Below are 14,617 nucleotides of genomic sequence, written 5' to 3' on the forward strand. Positions count from 1 at the left end.
TCACAACAAAGATGTGTACTGTGTAAAAATAAGTGATCATCCCCCCGTGCTCCCAGCTTGTGGTCCAAAGGAGGCTCCAATACAATTTACTGTGTGAGTCGTTGTAGAGCGCGAATATTTCGGATATGCGAATATCGCCACTGATCCCTCCCTTCTTTTAGGTGAATGATATAATCGAGCATGCACACCATGCTAATTTTATTACGAATTTTCGCATGGGAAAAAAAAGGGAACGAACATAGTGAATATGCGAATTTTGCAAACATAGGACGAATATTCATCCATATATTCGCAAAATATCACAAATTCCATCATAACAGGGCAGTATTTTCCATTAGGCTGATGTGGGCCTTTGCCTAGGGCGGCAGTGTTAAAGGGGTACTCCTGTGGAAAACATTTTTTTTTTTTTTAAATCAACTGGTGCCAGAAAGTTAAACAGATTTGTAAATGACTTCTATTAAAAAATCTTAATCCTTCCAGTACTTATTAGCAGCTGTATGCTACAGAGGAAATTCTTTTATTTTTGAATTTCTTTTTTGTCTTGTCCACAGTGCTCTCTGCTGACATCTCTGTCCATGTCAGGAACTGTCCAGAGAAGCATAGGTTTGCTATGGGGATTTTCTCCTACTCTGGACAGTTCCTGACATGGACAGAGGTGTCAGCGGAGAGCACTGTGGACAAGCCAAAAAAGAAATTCAAAAGGAAAAGAATTTCCTCTGTAGCATAGAGCTGCTAGAAAGTACTGGAAAGGTAAAGATTTTTTAATAGAAGTAATTTACAAATCTGTTTAACTTTCTGGCCCCAGTTGATAAAAAAAAATATATATGTTTTCCATCGTAGTGCCCCTTTAAGGGGGGCAGCATTTAAGAAATTATAAATACTTTTGTTATTACTGCTGTGGCATGGATATATATATATATATTTTTTTTTTTTTTTTGGTAAAGTAATAAATGTTACCCAGTGGGTGACATAAAGTTTAAAGGGCTATTCCAGGGGGGGGGGGGGGGGGGAATTATTTATATCAACTGGCTCCAGAAAGTTAAACAGATTTGTAAATTGCTTCTATTAAAAAATCTTAATCCTTCCAATAATTATCAGCTGCTGAAGTTGAGTTGTTCTTTTATGTCTGGTAACAGTGCTCTCTGCTGACATCTCTGCTTGTCTCGGGAACTGCACAGAGTAGAAGAGGTTTGCTATGGGGATTTGCTTCATCAGAGATCACTTAGACAGAAAAGAACAACTCAACTTCAGCAGCACATAAGTACTGGAAGGATTAAGATTTTTTTAATAGAAGTAATTTACAAATCTGTTTAACTTTCTGGAGCCAGTTGATATATATATAAGTTTTTTCCTGGATAACCCCTTTAACACCCTTCAATGCCTCAGGGACACAAGGGGTTAATGGGGGAATAAGCGACAGCTGCTCCGATCCCCACACAGGGGAGGGAGTCATTCCGGGAAGAACTTTTTAGTTTCTTGATTCATTCACGACCACAATAGGAAAACAAACACACAATCCCTGTACAAACCCAACAAGCGCTGACACGACCCGGCTGCAGGCAAACACCGCTATCTGCTGGGAACAGGGCAAGTCCCACCCTGAGCTACACTACAAGTCCCAGCAGTTCTTAAACACCCAGGTACTGCTATTTCTACCTGTTATTGCCTCCCCATCCCCACTATGAATCCCAATTGTGGAACCACAAGTCCCAGCCAGCATACCTAACCAGCTTACAAGTCTATGCATGTCATTGCCAGCCCAGTACAGCCGACTGTGGAACCACAAGTCTCAGCAAATCTTTCTAGCTTACATATCTGGGTAAGGCTGGGTCCACACTACGTTTTGTCCCATACGGGAGCGCATACGGCAGGGGGGAGCTAAAACCTCGCGCTCCCGTATGTCACCGTATGCGCTCCCGTATGTCATTCATTTCAATGAGCCGACCGGAGTGAAACGTTCGGTCCGGTCGGCTCATTTTTGCGCCGTATGCGCTTTTACAACCGGACCTAAAACCGTGGTTGACCACAGTTTCAGGTCCGGTTGTAAAAGCGCATACGGCGCAAAAATGAGCCGACCGGACCGAACGTTTCACTCCGGTCGGCTCATTGAAATGAATGACATACGGGAGCGCATACGAAGGCATACGGGAGCGCAAGGTTTTAGCTCCCCCCTGCCGTATGCGCTCCCGTATGGGACAAAACGTAGTGTGGACCCAGCCTAAACCGTTTGTGCATGATGAGACTTGTAGTCCCTGTAGTTACTCCAGAATTTGTAACTATTGTTGAGCGCGAATATTCACAATTATGAATATTCGTAATTTCTTTTCCCCACAGAACAAATCACAGCGATCTCATCCCTCCCCCTCCAGCTTGTGATCTAAAGAAGATTCCAATACGATTTACTGTATTAGACCGGAGAGCGAATATGAGAAGATATATGAATATTCACAAATATCATCACTAAAGAATATTAGGAGATAGATGGATAGATAGATATGAGATAGATAGATATGAGATAGATAGATAGATATGAGATAGATAGATAGATATGAGATAGATAGATTTATATATGAGATAGATATGAGATAGATAGATAGATATGAGATAGATAGATAGATATGAGATAGATAGATAGATAGATAGATATGAGAGAGATAGATAGATAGATAGATAGAAGATAGATAGATATAAGATAGATAGATATGAGATAGATAGATATGAGATAGATAGATAGATAGATATAAGATAGATAGATATGAGATAGATATGAGATAGATAGATAGATAGATATGAGATAGATAGATAGATATGAGATAGATATGAGATAGATAGATATGAGATAGATATGAGTTAGATATGAGAGAGAGAGATAGATATGAGATAGAAAGATAGATAGATATGAGATAGATAATATAGATAGATATGAGATAGATATGAGATAGATAGATAGATAGATATGAGATAGATAGATATGAGATAGATAGATATGAGATAGATAGATATGAGATAGATATGAGATAGATAGATATGAGATAGATAGATATGAGATAGATAGATATGAGATAGAAAGATATGAGAAAGATAGATAGATATGAGATAGATAGATAATATAGATAGATAGATAGATAGATAGATAGATATGAGATAGATAGATATGAGATAGATAGATAGATAGATATGAGATAGATAGATAGATATGAGATAGATAATATAGATAGATAGATAGATATGAGATTGATAGATACAAGATAGATATAATATAGATAGATATGAGATAGATAGATACAAGATAGGTATGAGATAGATAGATATGAGATAGATAATATAGATAGATAGATATGAGATAGATAATATAGATAGATAGATAGATATGAGATAGATAGATAGATATGAGATAGATAGATATGAGATAGATAGATACAAGATAGATATGAGATAGATAGATACAAGATAGAGAGATAATGAGATAGATAATATAGATAGATAGATAGATATGAGATAGATAGATAGATATGAGATAGATAATATAGATAGATAGATAGATAGATATGAGATAGATAATATAGATGGATAGATATGAGATAAATAATATAGATAGATACAAGATAGATATGAGATAGATAATATAGATAGATAGATATGAGATAGATAGATATGAGATAGATAATATAGATAGATATGAGATAGATATATATGAGATAGATAGATATGAGATAGATAGATATGAGATAGATAATATAGATAGATAGATATGAGATAGATAGATATGAGATAGATAGATAGATAGATATGAGATAGATATATATGAGATAGATAGATATGAGATAGATAGATATGAGATAGATAATATAGATAGATAGATATGAGATAGATAGATATGAGATAGATAATATAGATAGATATGAGATAGATAATATAGATAGATATGAGATAGATAATATAGATAGATAGATATGAGATAGATAGGAGATAGATATGAGAAAGATAATATAGATAGATAGGTAGATAGCTATCCCCATGCGCATGCAAAAATAACCGCGAATACATCAAACATGCGAATTTCGTGAATATAGGACAAATATTCCAGCTGTTGCAGAACTACAAATCCCAGGATAATGAGAGTTGTGCTTTGGTATCTGTTAAAGCCTTGGTCTAAGCTAGTGTTTCCCAACCAGGGTGCCTCCAGCTGTTGCAAAACTACAACTCCCAGCATGCCCGGACTGCCATTGGCTGTCCGGGCATGCTGGGAGTTGTAGTCTTACAACAGCTGGAGGCACCCTGGTTGGGAAACACTCTAAGCCATTGAGGAGCAGAGTTATAAATAGAGACTCATAGGGAGAGATTTATCAAAACCTGTGGAAAAGAAAACCTGCCCAGTTGCCCATAGCAACCAATCAGATGGCTTCTTTCATTTTTGGGAAAGTCTGTGAAAAATGTAAGAAGTGATCTGATTGGTTGCTATGGGCAACTGGTCAACTTTTTCTCTCCACAGAGGTTGATAAATCTCCCCCATAGTCCTGATGTCTCAGATGCACCAAATTGTGGAACTACAAGACCCAGCATGCCTTTTTTTCTGCATCGAAAATCTTTGTTTATGGCCACAGGCACCTGCCTGCCAACAGCTGTCTGGGCATGCTGGGAGTTGTAGTTTTGCAACAGCTGGAGGCACCCTGGTTGGCAAACACTGGCCTAAGCCATTGAGAAGCAGAGTTATAAATATAGACTCATAGTCCTGACGTCACAAATGCACCAAATTGTGGAACTACAAGTCCCAGCACATCTTTTTTAGCATCGGAAATCTTTGTTTACGGCCACAGGCACCTGCCCGCGCTCGTGCGCATGCGCAGGAACTCCAGAGGCCCCGCCCACCTCCGAGCACCTGCAGCCGCCGACTTTTGCCTGAGTGACAACGGACGTGGGCGGAGCCGGGGGGGAAGGGGGGGGGGGGGCGATGTTTGAATTGTCTGTTTTCAATAAAGCACATTGATTACAAGAAAGAAAAAAAAAAAGACGTCTCCTCAGCAGCGAGGAGGGGGGCCGCGCGGGGGGAGGGGGAGGGATTATCGGCCGGGTGATTTTGGTTAAAATATTCAAAATGGCGGACGGAGGAGCAGCGAGTCAAGATGAGAGTTCAGCGGCAGCGGCAGCAGGTAATCATTACCGCGTTTTACATATTCATATTCATACACACACTGCGGTTTAGCATAATTTATTAGTACTCCGGATTATTATAATTAACGTCAGGGGTGGGGGGGGGACGGTAAATCCACCGGAGCCCGGGGAGACAGGAGGCAGCAACAGAAGCGGCGGCGGAGGAGGCGGATAACAACCCGCACCTACTGCCCGCTGTGCGGGGACCGGGAGCCGGCCGGGGCGGAGGGGCCCCCGGGGGACACGAGCCGGGACAATGAGGGCCAGCGGGGTCACCTACGGGGGTATATGTATACTGAGGGTATATAGGGGGTCACCTACGGGGGTATATGTATACTGAGGGTATATAGGGGGTCACCTACGGGGGTATATGTATACTGAGGGTATATACTGTATATAGGGGGTCACCTACGGGGGTATATGTATACTGAGGGTATATAGGGGGTCACCTACGGGGGTATATGTATATAGGGGGTCACCTACGGGGGTATATGTATACTGAGGGGTATATACTGTATATAGGGGGTCACCTACGGGGGTATATGTATACTGAGGGGTATATACTGTATATAGGGGGGTCACCTACTGGGCTATATGTATACTGAGGGGTATATACTGTATATAGGGGGTCACCTACGGGGGTATATGTATACTGAGGGGTATATACTGTATATAGGGGGTCACCTACGGGGGTATATGTATACTGAGGGTATATAGGGGGTCACCTACGGGGGTATATGTATACTGAGGGTATATACTGTATATAGGGGGTCACCTACGGGGGTATATGTATACTGAGGGGTATATACTGTATATAGGGGGTCACCTACGGGGGTATATGTATACTGAGGGTATATACTGTATATAGGGGGTCACCTACGGGGGTATATGTATACTGAGGGTATATAGGGGGTCACCTACGGGGGTATATGTATACTGAGGGGTATATACTGTATATAAGGGGTCACCTACGGGGGTATATGTATACTGAGGGTATATACTGTATATAGGGGGTCACCTACAGGGGGTATATGTACACTGAGGGTATATACTGTATATAGGGGGTCACCTACGGGGGTATATGTATACTGAGGGTGTATAGGGGGTCACCTACAGGGGTATATGTATACTGAGGGTATATACTGTATATAGGGGGTCACCTACGGGGGTATTTGTATACTGAGGGTGTATAGGGGGTCACCTACGGGGGTATATGTATACTGAGGGTATATACTGTATATAGGGGGGTCACCTATGGGGGTATATGTATACTGAAGGGTATATAATGTATATAGGGTGTCACATACAGGGGTATATGTATACTGAGGGGTATATAGGGGGTCACCTACGGGGGTATATGTATACTGAGGGGTATATAGGGGGGTCACCTACGGGGGTATATGTATACTGAGGGGTATATAGGGGGGTCACCTACGGGGGTATATGTATACTGAGGGTATATAGGGGGTCAACTACAGGGGTATATGTATACTGAGGGTATATACTGTATATAGGGGGTCACCTACGGGGGTATATGTATACTGAGGGTATATAGGGGGTCACCTACGGGGGTATATGTATACTGAGGGTATATACTGTATATAGGGGGTCACCTACGGGGGTATATGTATACTGAGCGGTATATACTGTATATAGGGGGTCACCTACGGGGGTATATAATACTGTATATATATTGCTATATACTGAGGGGCATATACTGTATATAGGGGGTCACCTACGGGGTATATACTGTTTATAGGGGAATATAATGTATATATACATTGATATACTGAGGGGTATATACTGTATATAGGGGGTCACCTACGGGAGTATATGTATACTGTATATAGGGGGTCACCTACGGGGGTATATGTATACTGAGGGTATATACTGTATATAGGGGGGTCACCTACGGGGGTATATGTATACTGAGGGTATATACTGTATATAGGGGGTCACCTACGGGGGTATATGTATACTGAGGGGTATATACTGTATATAGGGGGTCACCTATGGGGCTATATGTATACTGAGGGGTATATACTGTATATAGGGGGTCACCTACAGGGGTATATGTATACAGAGGGGTATATACTGTATATAGGGGGTCACCTACGGGGGTATATGTATACTGAGGGTATATAGGGGGTCACCTTAAGGGGGTATATGTATACAGAGGGGTATATACTGTATATAGGGGGTCACCTACGGTGTATATGTATACTGAGGGGTATATACTGTATATAGGGGGTCACCTTAAGGGGGTATATGTATACAGAGGGGTATATACTGTATATAGGGGGGTCACCTACGGTGTATATGTATACTGAGGGGTATATACTGTATATAGGGGGTTACCTACGGGGTATATGTATACTGAGGGGTATATACTGTATATAGGGGGTCACCTACGGGGGTATATGTATACTGAGGGTATATACTGTATATAGGGGGTCACCTATGGGGGTATATGTATACCGAGGGTATATACTGTATATAGGGGGTCACCTATGGGGGTATATGTATACTGAGGGTATATACTGTATATAGGGGGTCACCTACGGGGTATATGTACACTGAGGGTATATACTGTATATAGGGGGTCACCTACAGGGTTATATAACATATATACTGTGATATACTGAGGGGTATATACTGTATATAGGGGGTCACCTAAAGGGGGTATATGTATACTGAGGGTATATGCTGTATATATGGGGTCACCTATGGGTGTGTGTGTATGTATATATATACACACACACACACACACACACACACACACACACACACACACACACACTCTGAGGGGTATATACTGTATATATTGGGTCTCACCTATGGGGGTATATGTATACTGAGGGTATATAGGGGGTCACCTACAGGGGGTATATGTATAGAGGGGTATATACTGTATATAGGGGGTCACCTACAGGGGGTATATGTACACTGAGGGTATATACTGTATATAGGGGGTCACCTACGGGGGTATATGTATACTGAGGGGTATATACTGTATATAGGGGGTCACCTACAGGGGGTATATGTATACTGAGGGGTATATACTGTATATAGGGGGTCACCTACGGGGGTATATAATCTATATACAGCGATATACTGAGGGGTATATACTGTGTATAGGGGGTCACCTAAAGGGGGTATATACTGTATATAGGGGGTCACCTAAGGGGGTATATGTATACTGAGGGGTATATACTGTATATAGGGGGTCACCTACGGGGATATATGTATACTGAGGGGTATATACTGTATATAGGGGGTCACCTACAGGGGGTATATGTATACTGAGGGGTATATAGGGGGTCACCTACGGGGGTATATGTATACTGAGGGGTATATACTGTATATAGGGGGTCACCTACGGGGGTATATAATCTATATACAGCGATATACTGAGGGGTATATACTGTGTATAGGGGGTCACCTAAAGGGGGTATATACTGTATATAGGGGGTCACCTAAGGGGGTATATGTATACTGAGGGTATATACTGTATATAGGGGGTCACCTACGGGGTTATATATATATGTACTGCGATATACAGATGGGTATATACTGTGTATTGGGGGTCACCTAAAGGGGGTATATACTGTATATAGGGGGTCACCTAAGGGGGTATATGTATACTGAGGGTATATACTGTATATAGGGGGTCACCTACGGGGTTATATATATATATATATATATATATATATACTGCGATATACAGATGGGTATATACTGTGTATTGGGGGTCACCTAAAGGGGGTATATACTGTATATAGGGGGCCACCTATGGGGGTATATAATATGTACTGCGATATACTGAAGGGTATATAATGTGTATAGGTGGTCACCTAAAGGGGGTATATGTATACTGAGGGGTATATACTGTATATAGGGGGCCACCTACGGGGTTATATAATATATACTGCGATATACTGAAGGGTATATACTGTGTATAGGGGGTCACCTAAAGGGGTATATAGGGGGTCACCTAAAGGGGATATATGTATACTGAGGGTCTATACTGTATATAGGGGGCCACCTACGGGGGTATATAATATACAGTGATGTATACTGAGGGTCTATACTGTATACAGGGGGTCACCTACGGGGGTATATAATATATACTGCGATATACTGAAGGGTATATAATGTGTATAGGTGGTCACCTAAAGGGGTATATAGGGGGGTCACCTACGGGGGTATATGTATACTGAGGGGTATATACTGTGTATAGGGGGTCACCTACGGGGGTATATAATATATATACACAGCGATATACTGAGGGGTATATACTGTATATATTGGGGGTCACCTATGGGGGTATATAATATACAGTGATGTATACTGAGGGTATATACTGTATACAGGGGGTCACCTATGGGGGTATATAATATATACAGTGATATACTGAGGGGTGTGTGTGTATATATATATATATATATATATATATATATATATATATAAAAAAATTTTTCTCTATACAGTGATATCCTAAGGGGTATATTGTACTGTATACAGCAGTCACCAACAGTTATATATACTGAGGGGTATATATACTCTATACAGTGATATACTGAGGGGTATATATACTCTATACAGTGATATCCTGAGGGGTATATTGTACTGTATACAGCAGAGTCCCCAACAGTTATATATACTGAGGGGTATATAAGATATATATATTATACACTGAGGTTTATGCAGACCTATATACAGGGAGGACATAGTGAGCAGTTGTGTATACTGGGCAGTATATGGGGGGGGATAGTGAGTGTTATATAAGAGTATATACCCTGTAGTGTATGTCCCCCATTATTATAGCAGGATAACTCCCATCAGCCCCTCTTTATGTCATTTATACAAACAGCCCCAGAGCGGGCGTCATTCTGTGGGGGGGGGGGGACCCCTCCGGCCCGTCACACGGATCCTCCATTATACCGTACGTCTGCGCCGTGTCTGAAGTAATAACCCGTACGGCGGCCATTGTGGGAGTGTGTTATTATGGCGCCATTATTTATACACCCATAAAACTTCAACCTCTATAGTGGCCTATGTATCCCTGATATCCTCTACTGTAGTGCTGACATATACCGCAGCGCTGTACACACATGATCCCATGGCTCCCTGTCCCCACTGGTGCTCCCAATCATTATATAGTGCTGACATATACCGCAGCGCTGTACACACATGATCCCATGGCTCCCTGTCCCCACTGGTGCTCCCAATCATTATATAGTGCTGACATATACCGCAGCGCTGTACACACATGATCCCATGGCTCCCTGTCCCCACTGGTGCTCCCAATCATTATATAGTGCTGACATATACCGCAGCGCTGTACACACATGATCCCATGGCTCCCTGTCCCCACTGGTGCTCCCAATCATTATATAGTGCTGACATATACCGCAGCGCTGTACACACATGATCCCATGGCTCCCTGTCCCCACTGGTGCTCCCAATCATTATATAGTGCTGACATATACCGCAGCGCTGTACACACATGATCCCATGGCTCCCTGTCCCCACTAGTGCTCCCACTCATTATATAGTGCTGACATATACCGCAGCGCTGTACACACATGATCCCATGGCTCCCTGTCCCCACTGGTGCTCCCACTCATTATATAGTGCTGACATATACCGCAGCGCTGTACACACATGATCCCATGGCTCCCTGTTATACATACAGTGTACACCAGTGTTTCCCCAACCAGGGTGCCTCCAGCTGTTGCAAAACTACAACTCCCAGCATGCCCGGACAGCCGAAGGCTGTCCGGGCATGCTGGGAGTTGTAGTTTTGCAACAGCTGGAGGCACCCTGGTTGGGGAAACACTGGTGTATACAGAGGATAACTTTGCCCCGGCCTTCACCTGCTCCTCATTACTAGTGATGAGCGGCAGGGGCCATATTTGAATTTGCGATATTTCGCGAATATATTGGCGATTACTCGTCCTATGTTCGCAAAATTCGCATATTCGCTATGTCCGCTTTTTTTTTTACCATAAGAAAATTTGCATAAAAATTTGCATGTGAAAAAAATATATATTCGTCATTATGAATATATAGAACTATATTCTAAGTATTTGCGAAAACGCGAAGTGCCGATATTCGCGATAAAAATTCGCATTACGAATATTCGTGCTCAACACTATTCATTACTAAAAATACGGGACAATCACCCCCCCATTATTATCCCCAGAGTTGACCCGTGACCTCCTGCCCCCTCCTGTCTGCTGTGGTGTCGCGGTCGATGGCCGCGTCCATGTTGTCGGTCGCAGCTTTTTACCTGCGTGTTATTCTTTGCACTTATTATAATTGTATATATCCGGGGGGCCCTGCCTGGGGGGGCCCCACAATGGGGTCTTTATCTGGATTGTGATGGAAGGTTGGGGGCGGGGGGGCAGGATCCAAGTAACGCCAGGATTGGGGCGTTTGGCGCGGATGATGTTGGTTGGCAAATTATAATCCGTCTGCGTTTTTAACCGTTATCGCACTGGAGCGGAGTATTATAGGTGTACGGGGTATACATTATTTATAACCTATGGGGGGGATGATAATAGAAATATACTGGAATAAATGGTGGGTGGTGACTGGTGGTTAGATTCATATTTTGTATGCATTTTATATTTTTGTGAATTTTGTTTTGAATTTTTTTTTTCTTTTTTTTTTTAGACTTTTAATTTTGCATTTGATATATTTAGATTTTTTTCATTAAAAAAAATATATATTTTTTGGGGGATTTTTTTTGTTAACATCTATATATTTTAGTTGTAAATTAAGATTTTATTTTATCAGTTTAGCTTTTTAATATTTTATATATATAAATGTATTTCTTATTATAATATTCCTATTATATATATTTATAATATAAAAATAAATTTATTTTATATATAAATATAAAAAATATATTATATATTTATATATATTTTATATATTTATAATATATAAAAATATATATATTTTATTATATATATATATATATATATATATATATATATATATATATATATATATATATATATATATAATTATTTTTTTTGTATATAAAATACATTTATATATCATTGTTTTTATTATTATTACGGTACGCCTTGAGTTTTTAAGTTAAACATGTTTATATATACATGTATATAATATTTAAAACATCATTTATGTTGCATATTTTTAGTTATATTTTTATGGTTATATTTATTATTTTCTACCGCACGACTGACTGGCGTCAGTCGTGCGGTAGAAAATAATAAATATAACCATAAAAAATATAAATGTACATGAAAAGTTGCTCTTATCTATTCCTGTCTTTTTGTATACAATGTATATATTTATACATTTCTCTGCGTCACGTGACTTGCTGTAATAGATATATATATGTGTGTGTGTGTGTATGTATGTATATGTATATATATATATATATATATATATATATATAGAATTTTTTGAATTTAATGATACAAACCTATATATAATTAAACCCCCTGTCATTCTGTATGATGCATTATACCTTTTCCTCTGTTGCCCCTTCCCCTCTGGCAGCTCCGCTGACCCCTCTCCCATCTCTTCCCCACATGTTATCGGTCCTGGATTTCCTCCCCCTGGTCCTTCTTATTTTACATATTCATTTCCGTGCTCCAGGTTTAGCATACTTTTTAAAGGGCCCACAACCCTGGTGAATAATCCGTCCTCCGCTGCCTGGAAGGGGGGAGGGCTGGGGTCTGAAGGGTAATGCTCGGCCCCATGGAGGTGACACATCAAGCACTTTATGCAATTTTATTTATTTATTTATTTTTAAATACCTAAAGTAGCCGAGAGCCCGGGTCTGTGCCTCCCTCCACCTTCCCTCTTGTATGGGGCGTTCCCAGTTCCACCAGTAACCAGTACATTACAACAAAGCTTTAGCCGCATGGATGACATTCATGGGAAGGGAAGGGGGGGGGGGCGAGACATGTAGGAACCTGTATAAGATAAAAAAGACAAATCCCATCATTTCCAGGCCCAAGCACCGGCGGATCCGGCCCATCGTGGCCGTAAAAAGATTACTGTGGGGGGGGGGGGGGGGGGGGGTGGAATTACAGGCACAAAGAGGGGTGATCAGCCTTGGGGGGGGGGGGTCACACGGTGCAGTGTTACCGGTTTTGTTATATTACGTTGGATCTTATGATGTCGATTGTGTGTGTGTGTGTGTGTGTATATATATAATTTTTTTTTTTTATACGATCTTCATTGATAAGTTTTTTTATTTTTATCTCCCACGAGGACTGACGTCAGTAGCATCCTCTTTATTATGTCCAGTCTTGTATTATTTTGTTTTTTTTTTGTATTTTATATATTTTTTCCTCTCCCTCCCTCCCGTTGTCTGCCGGTCGCAGGTAACGCGCCACAGACTGGCGCAGAGAAATGGGTGGTCAGAGCCCTGGCTCCATTCATACATCTCTGTCCCTTTGGTAAAAGGCGGTCGGCTGGAGCGCAGGATTATACATCAGTCCACTTGGCCTGGATGAAATCAACGCGGCAGATAGATATAGATAGATATAGATAGATATATATATATATATATATATATATATATATATATATATATATATATATATATATATATATATATATATATATATATATATATATATATATATATAATAAATAATATTTTCCAGCACAGAATTGCTCAGGAGTGGTGCAGTGCAACCCCCAGTGTGCCACACTGGATCCACATAGAACTTCCTCCGCAAGGAAACAGCACCCAACACCAGGTCCAGGTAAAGTGCAAGCTACAGGGTCTTTATTGCATCAACAGAGACAATGCGATGTTTCGGCTAACAAGCCTGCATGCTTGAAAAAGGCTTGTTAGCCGAAACATCGCATTGTCTCTCTTGATGCAATAAAGATCCTGTAGCTTGCACTTTACCTGGACCTGGTGTTGGGTGCTTTTTCCTTGCGGAGGAAGTTCTATATATATCACTCCCAAAAAGGAAGAAAATTTGTATCTCTCCTTGCGGTGAGCCATGCATGATGCACACACCAAAAATATATATAATAATTTTTATTTTAAAAAATGATGATAATAAAAAAATGAATGTATGTATATGTGTGTATGTATATATATATATATATATATATTATATATATATATATATATATATATATATATATATATATATATATATAATATTATTTTAGTATAAAATTAATTATGTAGGGTGGGGTATGAATATATATATATACACATTTATTTATTTTTTAATCTTTTGTGTGTGTCGTGTATGGCTCACCGCAAGGAGAGACTAAGTATAAATGTCTGTTCACATGTGTTTTTAGAGACTGGAAATCGGTCCCATACATGTGATTAGGGTTGTTTTCTGCTGCAGGTGCATGGATTTCTTCAAGCCTTATTCACATGAATGGTGTAGGCGCAGAGATTTCTGAACGGTTTACAATCTATATTCCGTGTACTGCTGTAGCG

At 40.5% G+C, this 14,617-nt stretch overlaps 1 protein-coding gene across 1 annotated transcript in view; it reads left to right on the forward strand.

The window, feature by feature from the left end:
* Positions 1 to 5,030: 5,030 nt before the first annotated feature.
* Positions 5,031 to 14,617, forward strand: part of POU2F1 (POU class 2 homeobox 1) — a 218,896-nt gene continuing 209,309 nt past the window's right edge. The window contains 1 exon segment of the mRNA XM_056559889.1: positions 5,031 to 5,150. Coding sequence (XP_056415864.1) covers positions 5,096 to 5,150 — 55 coding nt within the window. The 5' untranslated portion in view covers positions 5,031 to 5,095.

Source organism: Hyla sarda, chromosome 2, assembly GCF_029499605.1.
Source record: "Hyla sarda isolate aHylSar1 chromosome 2, aHylSar1.hap1, whole genome shotgun sequence".
Classification (NCBI taxonomy): domain Eukaryota; kingdom Metazoa; phylum Chordata; class Amphibia; order Anura; family Hylidae; genus Hyla; species Hyla sarda.